Source organism: Drosophila innubila (genome assembly GCF_004354385.1).
Source record: "Drosophila innubila isolate TH190305 chromosome 2L unlocalized genomic scaffold, UK_Dinn_1.0 4_B_2L, whole genome shotgun sequence".
Classification (NCBI taxonomy): domain Eukaryota; kingdom Metazoa; phylum Arthropoda; class Insecta; order Diptera; family Drosophilidae; genus Drosophila; species Drosophila innubila.
The window spans coordinates 20,114,392-20,137,616 of record NW_022995372.1 but is presented as its reverse complement, the minus strand read 5'-3'; the positions used below and the strand labels follow the sequence as shown (position 1 = coordinate 20,137,616).

The window sequence follows — 23,225 nt, the reverse complement described above, 5'->3', positions numbered from 1 at the left end:
CAGTAAAACAAATAATACTAATCAAAAAATTAAAATAATGAAAACATAAAAAAAATATAAACAAAATAGCTTAATTTATGTATGCATTAGCTATCACACACAATCACACTCATACACTTTAAATGCGAAATGGTGACCATCGATATACATATTTACCTACATACTTACATTTACGATATACATACATATATGCAGTTTATAGAATGTGTAATGTGTGTATGTTTTCAGCATAGACATACATAAACACATGCATAACCACTTACTTATATACATACAAATATAGACAGAGTTCTTCAAGAAATGCAAAAAAAAAAATAAAATAAATAATAACAATTAAACTATATCAGTTTCAAAAAAAATTTAATATTATGAAAAAAAAACAACAAATATTTGGTGAAATAAATGTATAAATGGAATTTCAAACAAAAAAAAACACAAAACTTGAAAAATACGTCTACAATTATTTATTGATGGTTGCTTTTACAAATAAATTTAATTCGGATCTGTTTTGAATTCCAATTCTACTGTAGTTCTCTGTTAAAAGGGAACTTGTAAGGATACTATTCGAGACGTTTCTGAGAATTTGATGTGGAATTCAGAACGTTTCCGATTGTAACTTCTTGTAACATCTTTTCAATTCTCTAGATATTCGTTCTGATTCTGTACTTACGCAGAGTTCAAATCTGTGCCCGCGACCGTTCCCGTTTCCGTATCTTCACCCGCAAGTGGCTCTCAAGAAAGTTCAAACAGAAGATGTTCTTTACAGCGTCTGTTGCAGCATTGGCGTGGCATCCCGATACGAAGACCTCCCACAGAGGACGACAGATTGCACGGAAAAATTCAATCGGTACATATTTCAAAACGTAGCAATGGTGAGATGATGGGCTGTGCCTACGTCAGCTTCAAGTGCGATGAGACCATGGCCAGGGCAATGATTCAAGATGACGATAATCGTCTTTTGGGCCGTGACGTCACTGTTGATTGGCAAATGCCCAAAAAACGATGGCGATGCTGGTGCTGAACCTTGATTTATATTTCTACTCGAATTAAGAAAAAATTCAAATGTCATTTATTTGATTTTCGTTTGCATTTATTTTTAGTAAAATTCACTTATACCAATATTTAAAATCAGTTTAACAGTTTACAATTTATTTTTATTCATGTTGTTATCGGGTTCTTTTGTGTTTGCTAATTAATTTTGTGAATTTTGTAATAATTTAATCATTTAGTTAGTAATTTGTTTAAATATGCACAACTTAAGGCCTACAGTATGAAAATTGCAAACATTTTTCTCTTTTCTATTTGCAAAAATTCAATTTTAAGTTTTGTTTTTAGTTATGCTCTGAAGCAAAATCTATGAGCTTTCGTTTTTTATATAAAGTTCGTTTCACAGATGGTGCATAATGCTAAATTTATATAGAAAACGCGCTCATTAGTAACACAGCTCTGATTATTTTTTTAAAATATATTTATCTTTCAAATTGTATATTAATTTGTTGTGAAATGACAATTTACGAGAAATTCTGCAATGAAATTTCGTGTAGCTGTTTATTGTCTTTCTGTTAAATAAATGGGTTAAGACTTATTAATTAACTAAACAGTATAAGTTCTTAACTTCTTAACAACTGAATAATCGCATATGAACAAAGTTTATTTCTGAGCTAAGGTGCATATTTTGAAGGCAATTTCTTGGAATCGAATACCTAATAGTTTGGTTAAGTTGGCTTTACATTTACTAGATGGGCGTTTGACCCATGGCTGCAAAAATTTACTGAATATTTGACATATTGTGAACATAAATAAAATCATTTAATTAAAAAAGTTTTTGTTATAAACTCACTAACCATTGTCTTCATTTGATGCTTAGTTGTAAATTGTTGCAATATCTCCCCTCAAATTTTGTATCTATTGTTAATTGTTATTATTTAGTTGTTTAGCAATTATTTAATTTTAAGTGAAAAGGCTCTCCACACATTGTTTCCTTGTTAGCCAATCTCTAGATATAATTGATAATGATTTGCATTAAATTGCATACGTACATCTGTGTATTGTGTAGTCCATTGATTTTGTATTTATTTAGTATACTTTTTATCGTCTACTTTACTTTTAAACGATTTAGCTTAAAAAATTCCAAGCTGTTGTTGGTTTGCAGCCCTGTTTGAGTGTCTATATTTCACTACATATTGAACTTGGTTAAATCAGTTGTTTATTGAATTCTGCAGTTTTTTTTATCGATCAAAAGTCACGCTTACTCGTACCTATACAATATATTTATTCCTGAAGTCCTTAAGGACCCAACTCTTCTCATCTCATCTCATCTCGTTTTATACCTTTTCACATTAGTTGAGGCTCGTAAATGTTTACAAAAATAATTTATAAATTACATAACTCTTGCTAAATATGTTAGCTATACATAGTAACATATGTATATAAATGTAAGTACTATTAGTTGGCTTATATAAATATGGTAGTATTTTTTTATCTTTTATTTAATTTAGTTATAACTTTTCGACTCTTTGCGGCTTTTAACTGGTTTTAGTTTACTTTTACACAGTTCAAATGTAGTTAGTTTACTTTTAACTTAAGTACGACTTAAATTGAACTAAACGCGCCTAAGTAACGTTAGCAACACAGTTATAAATATAAATATATGCATATATTTATATATATTGATTACATTATAAAATTGTCTAAACTAAAAAAGAGCAATACAGACAATTAACTTAATATGAACTTTGGCTACATTGTTAATTATTACACAATTGTTTTCTGGAACACATTAGTATTAACTTTACGAATTTACAATAAATATATTAGTTAACAATTGCCAGCAGCAATAAAAACAAAGCTGGAAGTAAGTCTGAGACATTTCCAATTCAATCAATCAATTTAAGCCCCAAAAAGTATGCTATATATTTGGTAGAGAAATTGACTTCGAAGTGAAATTTGAAATGTTAAAAAAGTAAATGTGAAGAATGCTGAAAAACTAAAAGTTTTATAATAATCATACTATAATTGTCCTTATTATATACAGTTTGTTATTGGTATTAATTATAAAGCTTTTCGTTTAAACCATGTTGAAAATATTAGCAGCTTTTTGTTCACAATTTCTTTTAGCTATCGATATCGAACTATATATATGTATGTGCTTAATTATGTTCACACAAGTATGTGGTAATCGTTGCTGACCTCAGTAAAACATTTCATATTGATAAATATCTCTCCAACGGGATGGAGCAACTGTATCCTCCTCGCAGCTTGACACTCAAATGATGCTTTCATCGTTTTTGCGGGTTAGACGAATGCTTGTTGTAGTTGTGGTTGTTGCTCCCCCGGCACCTGATCCCGTTCGCCTGCCTAGCTCGTGTAGGCGTGGCGTTGCGGGTGTTGTGAATGTGGTGACCACAATATTCTCATCATCGTACAAATCAAAGTCTTCACCTTCATCTTCATCATCATCATCATCGTCTTCGCTGTCCGTGTCCTCGTAGTCCAACAACGCTGTTGTCACCTGATTCTTGCTACCGGGCACGCCCACCGCAGATCCGCCGACCGCTCCGGCGTTCTTGTGTCGTATTTGAGCACGTGGTGTGGATGTTAAACGTGGCAGGAGGGGTTCTCTTCCGCTGTGCATCTGTTTTTCGCTCTTTGCGCTGCGGGCGCAGGCGGTGGTGGCCAACGGTACTCCATCCCAATCATCGCCATCGGAGGGCTCACATAGCGACTTGGAGTGCCCGTGCTGATAGGTCGATTCCTCGGGAATTGTGTCACTGTGATTGTTGTGTTGTTGTGTGCGTTTGGTTGGATTGGTGGGGCAATGGATTTGAAGAGAAGGCGTAGAAAGTTAATGTCAATTGTGAGATCAATTTTGATTAATGCAGCGAACTATGACATTATGAAGTACAATAAGAGATAAATATAGAGCTAATTTACTGGAACCTCTAAGGAAGGAGCTAACAGATCCTTACTTAATATAAAATTACGAGTGATCGAAATGAACAAAATTCTACTTATAATTTGGTAGGAGAAGGAATCTCTTATAGTACTAGTTATATTTTGGTATATTTTTTTTTAATACTATTCACTACAAAAGTAAAAAAAATTAAATAAACCAGAAAAATAATGTAAAGATGTACAAGAATATAAAAAAAATTAATGAGATTGAAATAGTATTAAGTAAATATACAAAATACCAGTTTTCATTTGGTACATTAATAAACCTTATTTTATTAAAGTAAACACTAAAAAAACCATTGTGCAGGAATAAATATAAGCGTAAGCATTGAGAGTATATTTGTATAACAGAAGCGTTGTATTACAGAAGCGTAGCACATATAACAGGTACATTAAAATATTTAAGACACCTATAAACAGTTTTACAACATATGTACATATTGTACATATTGTGCAATTTTCTATCCAATTTTCCAGTGTTTTTTTCCTTTTTTATTTAATGATGAAGACGTAGTATGCTTGTTCTTTTTTCTCTTACTTATATTACTGATTATTAGATGCCAAAATATTCTTATCTTTTGTGCTAATAAAAACTAAATAACTGCGAAAATACTCCTCAGATTTTGACTAAAAATGTTCCTAATTTTTGTTTTTGTTTTTGTCTTTATTTCGTTTTCACAGACATAGGATAAGCTGTCAGCAATTTATGAAGAAGTTCGCAAGGCTCATTTAAAATGTGACCATGCTAACCACAAGGTGGCAATACTCTGAATCTTCAAGATAAACTCTTAAGAAAACCATATGTTTACGTGAGTATTAAAGGGTTAGCACAGTCTGAAAACTGCCTAGTATTTAAATAAAATAAATGAAAATACTTACACATACTCGTACAAATTTTTAAATTATGTTCTAAAAGCCAAAGCCTGAGTAAATTCTATGCATTTATAATTATCTATTATAATAAATTGTAATTTAAGAAGATTTACTGGGGGCTGCAGAGTTTACAGCTTTACGGAATCAAGTGAAACGGCGCTAAAAATATAGTTAAAATAAAATATTACACATAAAAGCCGTAAAGCAAATAATAATATTGATAAGGTTGCAAATTAGTGGATTAATCTTAGGAAATTGCATTAGGAGTTTAGTGAAAACAAAGAAGACAAATCGTGGAAAAACATATGTAAAAACAAGTTAGTTAAATATTGAAAAAAAAATTATTGGATTTAGTTTCTAGCCTAAAGAAGAATTAAGAGTAGTACGTAATATAGAAATGATTGTGAGTTGAGATGAAGTATTTGCCAATTGCCAGAGAATTTCTCAGTGGATTTAAGAAATCTAATAGATATTTGCAAAGAAATGTATCAACCAATTCAACTGAAATGATGACTAGTCAGTATATTATACTAATTATAATCTACACTGATTCTAATACGAAAACTGAGTCTGACTACGAATGATATGTTTTGACTGATCTTGGGATTTCAAGATATTTACAAATTGTAAAGTTACGATAATAATTTGTAATATTTTCTTAGTTCTTTTTTTTTTAGTCAGCTTGAACTTTGTTGAAATTCGACATTGGCCGGCTTTAGTTTCGTTTTTGCCCTTGTATTATTACTTAGGCACTGGGATTACTTGGAATAGTACGTAGCTCCGCTACTCTCCGATGTCGGGGAGCTGTAGTTCGTGGTTGATGAGTTGCTCGGGGAGATGTTAGTTGCTCTTGTTGCAATTGCTGTTGCTGTTGTTGTTGGAGTTGAATTTGTTGTTGATGTTGTTGGAGTTATTGTTATTAAATTTGCAGTTGAATTGGTATTGTTGGTAGTGCTTGTCGTTGCTGTTACTGTTGTTGTTGTTGTTGTTGTGTTCTCTAGCAAATTATGAGCTCCTGGACTACAGAGCAAAATTCTACTGGGTCTGCGTCCAGTTGCAATAAGTCTGCAAAGTTTAACCATCAGAGTAAGACGAGTTAAGAGTTCGGGATTTGGGATCGGATTGAAATTGCATTGAGAAACAAACACAGATAATAAACAGTTAAAACATATTTAAAAAATATCCCGAAAATATAGATAATATGCACATTAGAAATGCAAAAGCAATCATTTGTTTTTATCAAATTAGGCGTGGTTGTCTGTGACAAGAAAGCTAAACCTAAAATTTAGCTAAAAGTAGTAAATAAAAAAACAGCAGATCAGAAATCGTTTATTGCAAAAATAGTAAAAAATCAGATGAATCTCTAATATACATTTAATGTAAATTATATTATTAGTATTTTCGGATTGTTGTACAACCTTTTTGAGAATCGAGAAAATTTGTAATCTCAATCTTTTGAGATTAAAAGATTAATTTTTAAATTGATAAAGTTAAATAAAATAAATGGGATAAAATACAAAAAGCAAATAGGAATGACATATTCGAAATGGCAAGGATTTAATTATCTTGCAGATTGTTTTCGATATTCCGAAAATCAGCAATATGTATGTAGTACAATTTACATATAGATTTATTTTAAGATAATGTAAGCTGTACTGTTAAAGTTGGTCAGGATATGGAAACTGTTCCGATTAATAAAATAGTTTTTTAAATCGTATTTTTTAACAACGATATTTTATATCATCTGCAAAAGTATTAATGATCAAAATATTATAATCAGAGAATAATATCGGAGCCGGTACCGAAACCGTAACCGAAATAAATTCTTTTTCAAGAATCGAACACCGAAGCATTTGTACTGTTACGTTGGTACATATCTGCCAATATAAGTGATGTAAAAATTATTCAAAAAAACGAAAAATCGATTTTCGCGGATGCCATCTTCAACTACTTTAACTTGATTTTTTTTTTATGAAAAATTTACATCAAATTTTTTCCTTTGAAGCTTCATCCAAAAAAAATTTCATCATTCAAACTGCCATAACTTTAGCAAAACTTAGCCGATTTCTTAGTGGAATGTCAGTTTAATTCTGTCCATCAATTTTAATTCTGTCCATCACTGTCAATTTTTCCCTACTTTGCCTTGACAATAAAAAAAATTTGACAAAAGCGAAATAGACAATTTTACGTTAACAGTTGCTTCAGGTCGTCCCAGAACCGAAACCGGAACCGATATTTCTTTCGGCTTATAATATAATGATTAGGGACTGCACTGGGATTCTGGGAGGGAGAGCGAGTAATTAAATGAGAGTCGGAGGTTAGGTTTAATTAATCTTAAATAATACTTGTAAATTTTTGATACATTTTCTGTTATTATTATTCTATTCATTGCTGTAATTAATTATGTTATGTGTATATGTTAAATGCTATATAAAGCGAGTAAGAATAATTCTATTACTAAAATTACAATGCACAAATAAGCTACAATAACGAACGAAAAACGAATAACATGCAACATATAAAAACACACACTTACACACAAACACATTGTTATTTGTGTAGCTGTGTGTGGGTGGGACAACAGAGACTTGTGGCAAGTGTGGCATGTGCCGCAGTTGTGTTCAACTTACCCACTCAGCTCCAACATGGAGCCGCGTCGCACGTTGCGTCGATGGCTCGCGGTGACCGGAAAGGGTCCGGTATGACCATCGGGTCCAACCAGATGGCTGCCCAAGGTGCCCGACGAGATGGACTGCGAACGATTGTCGAGGCGCGGATTGTGAATGGACGTTGATGGCGCCGTACTCGGATTGATGGCAGTTGGTGGCACAACCATGGGATCCAAACTGGCGATGGCATCGACGGCGCCGTTGCTGCTGCCAATGCCAATGCTGCCAGCCTTTGAGCTGGAACTTTCACGACGAAACAGACCTATGACGGACTTGGGCTGTTTAGGCTTGTTTATACCACCTTTGAGTGTTTTTTTTTTTGGGTTTGTTGTAAGTTGGTTCATTGGTTGCAAGCACATTGTGTTGTGGATGTTTTAAGTTGTGGATTTGTGGTTGTGGTTTGTGGGGCAACAGTTACCAAAGTATAAACAATGCGGCAAAGAGAAGAAAAACAAAGTTTAGGAAAATTACAAAAACAGAAACCAATTAAAAACACAGAAAAACTCACACGTGTATCATAATTATTTTAAATTTAAATTTAAAACTGAATTTTTCTTAAATTTTTGATCTTGACTCAATGTTAGGTGCACTTAAATAACACAAGAGAAAACAAAGTATATAATCTATATATAAAATATTTTTAGATATTTACAAAAGTTTCTTCTCATATAGTAGTAAGTACATATATATCATTATTTACAGCCAATTTACAAAAATCAAATAGCAGATAGTTTGAAATCGAAACTGAAAGTGGATACGGTAATGGATACTGTACTTTCAGTGTTGTAAACTGTCTGTTTCAAAACCCCTTTCCCATACACATACCTTAGATTGAGTTAAATTTTAAAAATAAAATAGTTTTTACGTTACCTAGAAACGTGGCGCTGGGCGAATTATAGGCCAAATATTCCTTGTTGGAGGCCCAGGCGGGAAACTCATTCTGTTGCACGGCATCGGTGCACTCATCACCTTGTCGCTTCCACGGCAGCTGCGACTCGGTGGCTGTGGGCGTGGCCACACGCCTTTCACCATCCGAGTCACGTGACAAATTGCGATCCTCCTCGGGTATGGGATGCTCGGCTACTGTACAGTTTTGCAATGAGAGATAAAATACAATGAGTTATAGTGAATTTATCATCATATTCCCTTATGGCATGCATCGCGATTGAAGATCGTCTTAAGCCCAGTTATTGGTAACTACAGTAAATCGAGAGAAAAAGAAAAATAAACACGAAGGAGAAAACAAGAACAAAGTGTGTTCAACTAAAAGTCTGACATAGCAAAATTCAGCAAATCACAAAACGGAATCGAATCGAAGACTGTGAACCACTTGAAACTGCCAAATGAATCAAGGTTGAGGCTGAATATAGTAGTGAAGTGCTCATTGCTTATCCAAATCGGAACTGGAACAGTAAAAGTAGCTCACAGCCTTTCTAAGCATTTCAAAAAACCTAAGTGTCTTCAATTTCAGTCGCATGTGTTCCTGAAATTTCTATTAACTAACAAATGAAACGTTAAAATCAACAAAAGTAATTTTATTTAAATAAAAATTAAAAAATAAATATTACAGTTGCAACTTATGCTAATTAATTCTTAAATTTGTAATACTTTCTTATAATCATAAAATGCAAATTAAAACAGATATTAATGCTGAGAATTGTCAATTCCATATAATTAAAGTTATTTATTTCATAACAACACATGCGACATTCGATTCGATTCGTTTTCCCCAAAAACCTGATTAAAGGGTCCGCTTACACTGAAAACAATTTTGTTTTGAATTTGCGGAAAAGGAATGCCAATGGAATGTCCTGATAGAGTGTAAACGCGACTTTTAACTTAAGAGGTAAATAATGTACTTTCTACAAAATGAGGAAACAACAAATAACTTTGTCATGCACAAAAATGCCATGCTGCTTTTGCTGTTTGGTTCGCTTTCAATGCTTTCAATTTCAATTACATCAGAAGTGACTTTCAATTTGTTCGATTTGCGATACATTATGGAATCTACATGTACTTAATCATTATTGATTTATATGGAACTATGAGAACTAGCAATTTCAGCGAATTTATGCAAGAGGATAGTTTTTACAATTAGTCAATCAATCAATCAAGCTTGACAGACATTGATGAGAACTATTTTTAATTTATGAAATATCTAAGTAACATTGAACATTATTACAACTTTAGGTACGATATCTTCTTTTTACTGTATGGTATTGTGTTTATTGATGTAAAAAAATAAATAAAAAGCATCATAAATAAATTGAATTAAATGTAGGCAACTGATTTAAATGCTTGGCATATAGATTATATCCGATTGTACAATAACTTCTCTAAGATTATGGCAGTATACGAGTATATGGCTTGCATTCTGGACAAAATACAAAGATTATGATTTTGATATCGTTTTTTCCTTTATGGTGTGTGAGTAATGAAAGATGAATGAATTGATTGAAAACTTGTAATATTTCGCACTAAGCAAAAGAAAAAGCGAGTCGCTTTTGATAGTTGTCTGAATTTCGTATCACAAAAGTCTTACTTTAATATCAGATAAAGCTATTTGGGATCAATTCAATAGAAGCAATGAGAGAAGCAAGACAACCGATTTATATAATCTTCTTTGTTATATAACTTTAATATTAGATTTAAACAGATCTTTCATTTCAAAAAAAAAAATAAAGAAAAAAAGCGAGAAGCAATGAAAAAAACTTTCATATTTTGATACAAATTAAGCTATTTATTGCAAAAACGTCGCTTTGGGTATTTCAAACTAAGATGGAGGAAGCGAGAACTAGAAAGTTTTGCTGTATAGTATAGTATTTTACTCTTTACTAGATGAACAGCATTGCTTGAGAAGTATAAGAAATAAGTTTAAAACTCTGGATTGCATTTGAAATCCAATTAAGTTAAAGATGAAACAATGAATGTGGTTTTTCAATATGTAAGTATGTGAGTGCATGTACAAATTTCGGATAGCCATTGAATTATCATTATTTTTTTGTTTGGTGTTGTGGGTTTTGATGATTTTGTTTACCAATGCTCTGGTATGAACGATCCCGTCGCCAGGGCAGAATCAATTCAGCCGCTGTCGGTCCAACTGGTGGATCCGGAGAGTCGAGTTCTTGCTGAGAACCGTCCTCAAGTTGGGGCGCATAATGGTGAACGATGCGCGCCTTGGATGCATCAAAACCAGGCAGGTTTTGTATATGCGCTATCAATGAGTTATTATTGGCGCGATCCGAGTCAGCTAACAGTGTCACGTGTCAGGTATCAGGTATATCGAACAACACGATTTTAATGGTATTCAAATTCAAAATTGGATAGGCATAAAACGGGGAAAAACAATACATATATATAAATGTTGTCGTTATAGCATTTTAATTTGGTACATTTTAGTCTGTACGCATCAAGGATTCTCAGTTTATTGCTCAATTTAATAAAAGAAAAACAATATAAACCATAAGAAATCATCAAAAAGTCTAGCAAAGATTTGATGGAGGAAAACAGATTGTTCGTAGAATTGAAGGAAATTAAACATGTGGTACAAGATCTTAACTACTTATTTAGCAGGTTTAAACGAATTAACTTTGCTACTCGATAACTAATTATTATTACAGTTTATAATTATACAAAATGTCTTGAACCTTTTGAGGATTTCTTTGCTTTGATTGTGTCAGACAGTGTACTATATAGCATTCACTTAAAGTTAACGACCCATCTTAAGTTCAAAATCAAATAAAACACTTTATGGCATTTTTGTGTAGTCAATTGTTATGATAAACACATATCGGTTATCGCTATATAACTGCCGATCATGTATACATATATCTCTAAAGTATTTATAGCGCAGCATTGAAATGTAACACATAAAAATATTAAAAAATAAACAATTTGTAAGGTAATGCTTGGACTAGCCAACAATAACCCTAAACCAATAAGAAAATAACTATGAAAAAACCGCTTAAATATATAAGTTAATATAGTAAAGTTAGTTAAACATATATAAATATATAGAAGCAATTGGAACTTACGTGATGATTTAGCTGTAAATGTCAGACCATCATCCCAATCATCACTCGGTCCAATGACATTGATCTCATTTGGATTTTGTTGACTCTCGTCGGCTGTTTCATTAAGCACATCGTTAATATAGTCTTTATATAATTAAAATGTGATTAAACACAATATGTTTGTATGAGATCAAGGAAAATGGCAAAAGGCAGAGACAGAGGCAATTAGTTTTGTTTAATGTGCAAATTTTATGAATCGAATTTATTAACCAATTTATGGACGTCGGGGGAAAGCACATGAAAATGTAGGGAAGATAAAGAAAAATTTTGGATTTCAGAATTAGTAACCAATTGTTAAAAATTATTTAAGAAATGTCGTACAAATTAGTAACAAAATGTGAAAATTATATAAGAATAGGCTCTTCATTTAACTTATAATAGCAATTAATGTAATGTTTAAAGTATATAATTAAAGCTTTCTCATGTTTATTAAAAAAATAAGTAAATAATGAGCCCCAAACATGCTAATAACAAAACAAAAATAATTAGATTATGAGGATGTGCTGGTTAATAACATTATGCAAGGGGAGCACTTAAAAGATGTAAAATTCAAAAAAGATCAGGCTATTGTAAAACAAGCTTAGACTTTATCAATTGTTTAGATCAATTTGAATGCTGTCTAGAGAGAAACAAAACTATAATTAATTCAATCAAGATAAAATTCTACGAAATTTTGGAATTTTTGTTTTCTACTGATGCTAGAGTTTCACTTTAGTTCATTGTAGAAATGTAATTGCTGTTTTAGCGGCATTTACCTATTTCTAATCTACGATATTTGTTAAGTGAATTGTGAGAATGTCTTTTTCTGTAAGATTTTTTGCGTGAATGGTTTGAGCTCGAATTCGTACCATTGGACAACTGCTTGGTGGTGCCGTTCTGTTGGAAATCGTGAAAAGAGACATGATTCTGCTTAACATTCTCCTTGGGCTCCTAAAAAAAAATGTGTGATATAAGTTGATGATAGTAATCGTTTATTAAATGCTTTTACCTTATTGTTTGCACCACGTTTGCTTCTTTTGTGATGTTTGCGATCGTTAAACATGCGCCGGAAATTCATTTGCATTTTATAATTGACCTGAAATTGGCAACGATATCATAAAATAATATAGTTATTATTATATTTTTTTTTTAGTTATTGCATAAAATCCACAAAAGCACAAAGATGTTATTCTGAGTTTTTGGTGCGTTCAGAGATTTGTCTTGTATTTGAAGCGATTCGATTGCACTCACCTGTGTGGACAAATCTCTGTCATCTACTGCGTGTCGGCTATAACTAAGACGACGGTGCTGTAAGAATATGACGATGCGTTCTTAAGTGATATATTTTGTATAAGATTTACTTATGTTATAATTTTTGACAAAGATTAATGTTATTAAATTGCTGAGAACTAGCATTAACATCAATTGATAAGGTGTAAAGACAGTCCCATAACATTTATACAGCTTATATGTAGTTTTTACTATCTGAATATAACACGAATATATAAAGTTTATTATTTAAAATTAGTGTAGTGCACTTTTTGAGGGGCACAACAAACGACGAATTGATAGGATGCCAACTTCGGCATGGCCGAAGCACAAATACTCTTTCCAAGCCAATATAGTTTGATTGTTGGTACTTCAGAAAATTTTAATTAATTTTATACACATTGGAAAAAGCATAAAATTCATAAATTATAAATCGTAAGACAACATTAATGGATATATGCTGATGTTGCTAATCAGTGTGTGCTTTTAGTATCTTGCAAAGTATATAGATAAATAAACAAGAAACAGCTATACGTTGGAAGTTTTAAAAGTGTTCAAAGTACGTGTATAATAAAAATAGTTTAAAAAGCAGTCCAAGAAATTTTGTTGATATTTGAATTAATAATGTTGTTTGCTTTGTTGATGCGAATTTGAAATGGTATTTGTAATTTATCATTCTATAAATCCTTTGTATGTGGACGAAGCCCGTAATCAATTTTAAAGCTAACTACAGAAGGAGAAAACAAAACTAATCTTAAGGAAGTTTATGTCTATAAAAATACAGTTGAACGATTTAGATTACGCACTATACAAAGAATATTGATCAAAATATCTGTTTATATGGCAGCCTAGTTATTGACAGATTAATTAAACATATAATACAATATGTTTTATTTCAAACAGAAAGACAAATCTGTTCCTTCTTCTGATTAAAAACTGCCACGCAAGTTTTTATAAAAAATTAGTAGCATATAGTATACTATTACTAATATAATATATTTTAAAATGTACAATAAACTAGATTTTATTTATAAAAATACTATTTCGATTATTTAATGCTGACCCTAAATAAATTCCTACCAAAATACAAAGAACTTTTTGTAAAAACATATTTATATTCGCTAAGCTACACTAGCTAATAAAATTATTGTGAGTTTCTTGAGTGTACAATGAATGTAGAATGTTTAAAAAGTATGCAGAATTATTTTTTTTGTTAAAGCAATAAAACTGAGAATTAGTTTAATTTTAATACAAGTAGTTAAAGAATTTTTAGACACCAATTTGAAATACATTGAGATATTTACTAGAAATCGTAAATTATTTATATTGTCATTATTATTATTTGTTAGCGATATTATTATAGGCATTACAATAAAACGTATTGCAGTCATGAGTATAGACACACAAGAAACGTGTAACATATAATAAAAATCTTTTTTAGTAAATTGTTTAAATTTAAAATTTAAAAACAACAACAAATGAAAATAGTTAAATCAGATTAGCTAAATGAACCAATTTATTCGTACCATTTGTATGGAAGCCTTTCATAACGAAATATTTTAAACATTTGTTGAACAAATTCGCAATTTGTTTATACAACATTTTTTAAAGCACACAAATATTTGAAGTATTTTTATTGGAACGCGTTTTAAATATAGCAATACGTGTTGTTGACGAGAGGTTGAAGTTAAAGTTGAAGTTCGATACAACGGGAAGAAACCAAACAAACGATTAATTACAAATATATCTATGTAGATATAAGTAGTCGGTGTATATATATAAATATATAGATATATATAAAGCAATAGAGAGAAAGTGAAAGAGAAGGAGAGAAGCGACCGAAATGCCCAAAAAGAAGAAAGAAATGTGAAGCAGTAAATACGAATACGACAACGAGACGTATAAAGTATCTTTGGTGATATCAAGTTGAGGTGAGAAATATTGAAACAGAAGTACTCAAGAGCTTGGGCTGTGAGTGAATTATGCTTTTAAAACAGTAGTTGTAAATAGTTTGTAAAACTGGCACTTCTATATAAGAAACTAAATCAAAGTTGATTATTATGCAAGGAGAATTGCAGTTGATCGATGATACGTACCCTTCTATATGGCTTCAGTTCTTCGGCTAACAAATGATGTATCTTGGCATCAGTCAAATCCTTTTTGGATGGATTATAGTCCAGTTCAGCCATATCCAGGTTGTGAGAGCATGTATTATCCAGATTTGTCAAACTCGGACTGAGAAAATCAATGATAATTATTAAAAAAATAAACTTCAAAGTTAGTTTCATTAGTTATTGAAACCATAAACTACCACATTTTAACTAAAGATATAGATAAACGAATTTCAGATACAAAATCTAGAGTGAAAGAGCGAGCAGTACACAAAAAGAGAGATAGAAAGAGAAGTACTATGTGTTTCACTTGTTAGCCAATTTGTAGAGTATTATTTGTGCTGTGTATTCATGCTAAAGGAAAATCACTACAAAATTTAGATTTCTTGCATACATGCATTGTAAGTTTACTGTTATCGTAATCGTTATCGCTATCGTTTCAATATCCAAAATTCGTTTACCAGGTGGTGTATATGGTTGGCGGTGCCCACCTGCCGCCAATATAATTATTGGTATAATTCCTAAACAATGCACTCATGGACTCGGTGCCCGTCATTTGTCCAATTGTCGAGGGATTACGACGCATTACCTCCATGGCATCGCGCATGGCTAACTTAGAGTATGTTTCAATAATCTTTGGTTCAGCGCCCTTTGAGAGAAGGATAAAGCAGCAGAAATTCATAATGATATATATATATATCCGAAGCGACATAATAATGTATGTGAATTGTACCTTTGGATCTCGAAGCAGCAATGGACGTATAAAGCGATTGTCGAAACGCTTAAACTTATCACGAACATTATAGTTGCCTGTCTTGCCAACGATGTCCTCAATGCCGGCCATCAGATGATCCATAAACTGCAAAAAATACAAATAGTTATTCAATAAATTATTAACCAAATAAATCAACCAAAAGTTTAGCAAATTCCAAGACTTTTAGATTCATTTACTTACACGCTCATGAATACGTTCATTCATTGTAGGTTTGCGTTTGTTGGCTCTCTTCACATTAAGTATCTTGACGAGGGGCTTTATGGTAATGCCTTGCACAAACACAGTAAAATAGATCACAGCTATGGTTGTGGTAACAAACATGTTCTTATGCTTGACCACCTTCTCATCCACCAGCAGTACGAGGGCAAAGGCAACGGCACCACGCAAACCACCATACGACATCACAAACTGATCCACTCTTGATAATTTGTGCAATCGAAAGCGATTTGCAAGAGCCGACAACAAAATGACACCTTTAAACGAGAATGAGTTTTAGATAAAAATAAAATCTATTAAGGTTGTCATTTAATGCGCACCGATAATACGAAATATGGAACAGAAGGCAATTGTCAGCACCACAAACCACGTATTCCATACGTGCATATTGTTGACTGTGGCAACGCCCAGGAACATGAATATAATCGTTTCCGCCGAACTGGATAACATTTTTAATGCATATTTAACAGTTGTATGCGATTTCTGAGATATATTCGATTCCACATAGTTCTTCATCGTAATCCCACAGAATGTAATGCTAAATTAAGAGATGTATACCCAATTAATATTAAATGAATTTCAAATAAATTGATCGTACTCACGCTAATATACCGCTCATGTGAAAGATTTCCGCATTGAGATAAGCCAGATAGGCCATAACGAATATAAATATCGGCTCTATGACTCGCACATGATCAGTAAACCGGGTAACCAGACCAGTAAGAGCACCCCAAATAATGCCTGTGGAAAATATAATATATATTATTACATATTATGTACATAGTATCAAATTCAAGTTGATACTCTATATTTATGTATTAATTTGATTATAACTTACCAATTGCTGTGCCCCCGAGAGCCACTACGAAGAAGGAACCAACACCGCTGACAATATCCTGCGCCGCAATGTTAGGCAAACCAATCTCATTATAAACTTCCATCATGTGGTACATGACAACCTGAAAGCAAAAATTAAGAGCACCGTGAAAGAACCAACAATCAGTAGTTGAAGTCATTAAATGCAATTTGTAGCCGAGATGATTCAATCTTAAGACAGCCACAAAGAGTGCTCTGCTTAATTGGCGTATAAAACTTGTTTCTCAATCGCTCAATAAAAATCAGAGCACTTAACTCACCGTAACGGCATCGTTTAACAGGGACTCGCCAAAGACAACAATGTAAAGGATCTCATTGACGTGTATCTCCTCGAATACGGCCAGCACAGCCACCGGATCTACGGCGGATATCAGCGAGGCAAACAGAAAGATGTCCAATAGCTTCGGGACCTCCTCCCCAAAGAGTCCACAAACGCCGCAGGCATAAAGGGAGCCACCTGCAAGATGGGAATTCCTTGAATTATCCTTATTCAATTTGTGCGCTGTCCATGGCAAGAGACTCATTCAAAGTTAATTAAACATAATCAAAACACTAATTGAGTATTATTTAATTGCATTTGCTTTTGAAAGCAATTTCAATTTCAATTGTTCTCTGAGATAAAGAAAATAGCTAGCAGATACGGTTGCAGTAGATACTATACATAAAGAACTAGATTTTAACAATTTCGATATGAAAGATAGCATCTGCATATTCAAAATATTTTATTTCAATAAAATTTCGTATAAACTTATCCCAATATTATAAAAGATGACAATGCTGAACATTTTTAAATAAATAACTTTTAATCTTAAATCCTTTTTCCCAAAAATATTAAAAATCTGTCTAGTAAATACTACTAAAAGTAATTATTATTAAAATAATTTAAAGCACAAATTTGTTTGTTTTACAAATTGCTTAAAATTTGTTATTTTTGGGGTGCGCCAATCCATGCGAAATGTCCGTGCCTTCAACGTAAGTTTCCGTCCACTTTATGCTCTCGTTATTCACACATTCACATCACTCTCATGTTGTTTTATATTCGTGTAAATCACGCCTTAGTGGTCATCTGCAATTGCCCCTCCCCCTGTCACTGCCCTTGTACAACAATGTGTGCTGTTCGCGTGCCACAAATTTGTGTACATCAACAGAGTCGCCATCAGTTGCAAACAGTTTTAAGTAATGCTCCACTTATTTACAGTAATTTTGTTTACTTTGTCAGCGTGGGAGTTTCGCAAATGAAATGTTGAGTAGTAGTCACAAAATGTTACTACAATAGGCAAAAGTCTGTGAGATAATTTTATTAAAATTGGTATAACGTTGAAATTCATTTGAAAAATTTAAATATATTTTAAGCTAGTAAATATAAATATAACAATTCTAGGAACAATATGAAAATCTGTGAAAAACTTTTGTTGGTAGATTAATAATTGAATGGGAATTAAAAAGCGACTATCATTTTATTGTATTCTACCTGGAATTTTTTGTATGACTGCGAATTCAATTACCTAAGTACTTTTTCATTTTATGAAACTTTCTTATTCAAACAGAATTAAGTATTTATAGCAAAGTCAATTTTATATGATACTATGTACACTTATGTGGGGTTTATCGAACTTGTAGGATGATAAATATTTGCACTGTGACCTCATTGACCGCTTGATGAACGAGTGTCACCTGAACAAACAAATTGAGAGGCAGTGACGTATGAAAAATCACATTACTTATCTTCTTTTTTTCAACGTTGTCGTATCCGATGACGTTATTAAAATAATCAATTGAATGCTTACCAATCGTGGCCACATTGAAGATGGTTCCCACCACTGCCATCAGGAGGATTGTGCCCAGGTTATCGAAGAACATGCGATTGGGCATAAAGTAACCCGCATCCAGAATAATCGGAGGCAGCATATAGAAAAAGAATGTGTTGGGCGTCAGCGGAGAGACGGCCACATCTGTGCAGAAATATAGCACAACACCTATGACCACGCCCACAACAATCAGCAGGCATGATTCCGGAAATATCAGATGCAATTTGGGCGTCATATGGAAACCTGGAAAATACAATTAGTAAAAAAAGCAACCGTAAATCAACGAAAAGATTTTCCCCAAAACTTTCCACACTTGCTCCATTTGATCATGTATGTATGTATGTGGGCGTAAAGGAGGATGGGCGTGACGTCTGCCTCATTCTTCCCAATGTGCCGAAATGCTTTCACTTAAATGTGTTTTTTTGTGTACGCCTATAAAAACTAACGAAACAACAACAAATTCCATTTTAACTATGGCCCATTTACATGAAAATGTGACTTTTCCGAGTTTTCTCCTCAACCGGCGAGACAACCTACATAATCCCTACAATCGCTACAATGGAGCTGTTTCAAGAATATTGCATTTGGGTCAATTGCTACCATGGGTAATATGTAAATGTACGTCTATAGAACGATACGCTACTTGGCACACATTATGTGTAAATATATCTCAACATCATTAAAATATACAAAATAATGAAATATAATAATCTACAAATTTATAAAAGTAAGGATCACAAATTGTTGCCATGAAATTAAATTTGTAAAATAATCGTTGCTAAAATAAAAATTCAAGATTTATTATATGATAACTGACTATTATAGAGTTTAAAGAGCAGAAAAGCTATCAGAAAACAGCGTTTATTCGATACTTTTAAGTTAAGCTATTGAAAAAGTGGCCCTAATAGTAATTACATAAGTGGCCAAAGTCACTCTAGACACTTGAATTATTCAATTGCAGATACAACGCGCAGGAGCCCAAAGGAGGCTAAAATGCCAACCAATGTTGGGCAGTGTTGACCAGCAGGTGTTGCGAAAGGAGGAAAATGCGTGTCCTTTTGGGCCGTGCTTTGTGTCCTTGAACGAATGGATTTTTGCGCAAAAGCCCAGGTAACCAAGTGACCGAGCAGCAGGAGACAGAGAAGATAGCAAAGTTAACACCGGTTGCTGTTAGTTGCCAACTGAAATTGAGGACCCGAGAGATGGCAGAAAGCGGTCAAAATCATTGCAGCTTGGCCAAATCGTTTATGCAATCTGGCAATTGTTGCTCAAGGGCAATTTTTTCGGTTTAGGGGGCAGGGTCAAGGATTTTATTCGCTCGCTTGTTGCGCACTTGGCTGACGCTTATGCAATGTCCTTCAGCTGGGACAGGCTGCACACCTACACACACGCACAGGCACATACACAGACACACCCACACACCATTTTATAAGTTGACGTAAATCTGCATGTCAGTGACAGCGCCGAAGTCAACGTTACATAAAATGTATTGATTTTGCCTGACACACACCCACACACACATATACACCCTCAGTTGCCTTCTTGCATACACATCCTTACACTAAAACTTACCGATTTTGGCTATACTTGCTGATAATATCCATATGCCAATTATAAACGGCGTCTTGACGCGAGCAAAGTCGGTCTGGGACAATGGATAACGTTTCACTCCTTCTTCCATCTCCCCATCAAAAGGCTCTACGTCTTTGAACTGCTCGGCATGTGGCAGAGACAAAGATTGAGTTGTAGTAGATAAAGCGGATGCGGATACGGATGTTAAAACTGACGCTGATGTTGTTTGTGGCAGCTAAAAATAAATTAGAAATTGTGAAAAATAAATTAAAATGATATGCTATCATTAAAATCTTAGAAAAATAAATAATATTAACAATTAAAGCGATATTTTTCTCAATTGTAATAAATTTTCCTTAATTTTTTAAGCCAATAAATTTGTTTGTATAATTTTTTAAAAAATCTGCTTAAGAATATTATTTATTTATGGTTTATTATTATTTTATAAATTGTATACTTTGTTATAAATTTAATAAATCGAAGCCTTTAATAATAGCGCTATTTAAAAACATCATGAAAGTAAATACATATTATTTTCTGAACTCATTATAGAAAATAATGGAGTTGGAACTTAAACAAAAATTCCTTAGCAACAACTGTCAGCTATTTTCTAAATGAAATTGGTCGGCATAAATTAAGTCGACCCGCATTGTTTTCAGTCACCATTACTCGTGGGTTGATCTAGGTCAGTGCTAATAAAGGTGAGTGGTGAGTGGTTGCAGGTGAGAGTCGTAAAGATGGTATGTAGTACTTAAATGCCTAAGAATATAAGTATACATATTCGTTGCACATAAGGCGGGAAACTAATAATCAATTCAAATCAATCGATGACAGTTTTCACTATTAACTAAAGTCGGTTATATGATATGGAGTAAGTTTTTAGTAGGGTATATTTGAAGCAGACATAAAATTATATTTAAAATAACATAATATAAAATTAAAAAAGACATTTAATAATTAAGTTTATTTGAAGTTTGAAAATTATATTACTTAAAACTTCTGCTTTAAGATTATTTTATTCACAAACTAAAGAAAATCTAGTTAGAAAATTATTAATAAAATAATTCTTAAGTAAAAATTTCCAAATAAGAGCTTTTCTATTGGAATCCTAGCCAAAATGTATTCTATTAAAATCAATTCTCTAAATAACAACTTATCTATCTGAAGTCGTTCGATCGACACAACTTTTCAAATTTGATTTTTAAAGATTATTTTTGTTTCCTCGCAAGATAAGATAAAAACAGATTTTTTAGGATTTTTACAATGCAACAATTTAAATATTTATTGAAATGACTGGAAATGTTTTTAATTTAGTCAGGTTAAGTCACAAGATACTCTGCTTATCACATCTGCTAATTCCTGTATCTGATAAATAGACTATCTGCTAGATACTGAATCCCAATGTCTGATATGACGTCAAATGTAACTTTGAGAAGTGACAACTCATGACTTTCTGACGCTTTGGACAAGTTAATTGCTATAATTATAGTAAATTTTCTTTGTGAGCGGAAGGAAAAGTACGAAAACGATTGAAACACTATGCTTATGAGGCGAAGTAACTTTATTTAAATACCAGAAGGCCATGTGAATCTGGTGCTGAGACTCGCCCAACTGGACACTAAAGCGCAATCAGGTTAAGAGCTTAAGCCAAGTCGTATTGAAAACCCAGTCGTCATATCAATTAAGTTTAAAGACTTACCGTTAACTGCGTGACTGCATCCGTGGGCTTGGCGCTGGAAGTGGGGCGAGAACTGGAACTGGAACTGGGGGAGGCCACGCCCGTGGCACTGGCATTGGGACGTGCCTCAATGCTGGAGAGGAACATACAAAGGCCGCAGAGCAGCAAAAGCAACATTTTCCCCTTCATTGGACTCTGTTCCTGCTTCTGTCGTGGTCTGTGGTAGCTCTTTTCTGGTGGTTCCTCAATCGGTGGAAGGTTGGCGTCACTTCGATTCAAACCTTTAGTGTAAGCCAACTGGCAATTTTTTACTTCGGTTAGTTGAATTTGTTTAGCACCATTTGGTGGACTCGAATTGGGATTGGAAGTTAAATTTGTATTTAAAGTGGACCAACAGGCGCGGCGGGCGAGGTTCATTTGTTGTTGCAACGCCGGCGTCGCACTGTCGTAATCCTTTTCCGTGCGGCTTCTCATTCTGCTGCTTTGACACCTCCTGGTTTTCTATCTTCTTTTTGATTTATGTTGTTTATATTGGCTTGTACTCGGACTTGAACTGAGTTATCGATTTCTGCTGGCATAATACACAATTTGTGTGTGTATATGTGTGGGTGTGTGTTGTTTGTCCTTTTTGGCGATCCTTCAAGTGCAGCTATGGAGTGTCTGCAAGTACAAGAATATTTAAAAAAAAATGTTAATCCATTTCCGTTTATCATCGTTTTATCGACCGACCTGCCGCAATAACCAACTGAAACTGGTTAAAACCTAGCACTTTCAATCAGCACGATACCTTCTATACCATGACCAGTTGTTTGTCCAGAAAGTCACGTTATCAATCGATATAGCTTAAACAGTTAAAAGATGTGCTAAAATCAGACACTGCCAAATAAAAAATGTATCACCTTAATCCAGATGATAATAATACAAATCACATCTACAATTGAAGTTATACCATTTACAACATTTTGTTAAGAAAAATATTTAATCGAGTGCTCCTACTAACTATCTAAAAACATTGTTTGTATTATGTTTGACATCTTTAAATAATTATTCCTCGTCTAATAAATATTTTTTATTAAGTACTATATGAGATACAGTTTGTTGCAAGTTACTACTTAAAATCGAAGGTGAGACCACTAGATGATTAAATTTCCTTTTAATTCGAAAATCTCATCAATCTAAAAAAAGAATCTTAATAATCTAATTTTAGTAGGTTAACATTATTTTCGTCGTTTAGTAAATTTAAATTTAGTTTATTATCTAAAGTAAAGTAAGTAAAACTGTCATCATCTAAAAACATTTTAACATTTCAAATTTTTGTTATTTCACCTAACTTTTGAGATTTTAGGTAGTTTAAGAAAAAACTGCGTTAAAT

The 23,225-nt window shown here is 33.0% G+C and overlaps 2 protein-coding genes across 2 annotated transcripts; one reads left to right on the top strand and one right to left on the bottom strand.

The window, feature by feature from the left end:
- Nucleotides 1-661: 661 nt before the first annotated feature.
- On the top strand, nucleotides 662-1,077 carry LOC117779981 (the record flags this gene model as incomplete). Its single annotated transcript, XM_034616340.1, has 1 exon — nucleotides 662-1,077. A coding segment is annotated over one exon (360 nt), but the record flags the coding sequence as incomplete, so codon positions are not given.
- Nucleotides 1,078-1,478: 401 nt separating this feature from the next.
- LOC117782131 (sodium/hydrogen exchanger 3) lies at nucleotides 1,479-22,721 on the bottom strand. The gene is made up of 21 exons (XM_034619103.1): nucleotides 22,583-22,721; nucleotides 21,875-22,513; nucleotides 20,176-20,410; nucleotides 18,583-18,846; nucleotides 17,056-17,252; nucleotides 16,758-16,878; nucleotides 16,522-16,660; nucleotides 16,240-16,457; nucleotides 15,884-16,176; nucleotides 15,662-15,787; nucleotides 15,420-15,577; nucleotides 14,914-15,052; nucleotides 12,800-12,856; nucleotides 12,558-12,644; nucleotides 12,418-12,499; nucleotides 11,531-11,623; nucleotides 10,534-10,746; nucleotides 8,367-8,579; nucleotides 7,458-7,797; nucleotides 5,590-5,892; nucleotides 1,479-3,770 (listed from the first exon to the last, which is right to left on the bottom strand). Exons 2-21 carry the CDS (start codon nucleotides 22,325-22,327, stop codon nucleotides 3,266-3,268), a joined length of 4,236 nt encoding a protein of 1,411 aa, XP_034474994.1. The 5' UTR covers nucleotides 22,328-22,513; nucleotides 22,583-22,721; the 3' UTR covers nucleotides 1,479-3,265.
- Between the last annotated feature and the right edge of the window lie 504 nt (nucleotides 22,722-23,225).

Excerpts from the sequence above, each read along its gene's own strand:
- LOC117782131 (XM_034619103.1), bottom strand. The coding sequence starts at position 22,327 with ATGAGAAGCCGCACGGAAAAGGATTACGACAGTGCGACGCCGGCGTTG. Across the intron at positions 16,879-17,055 it reads TGTTAAACGATGCCGTTACG|GTTGTCATGTACCACATGAT; the intron begins GTGAGTTAAGTG and ends TTTTGCTTTCAG. Across the intron at positions 12,857-14,913 it reads AACTGAAGCCATATAGAAGG|CACCGTCGTCTTAGTTATAG; the intron begins GTACGTATCATC and ends ATATTCTTACAG.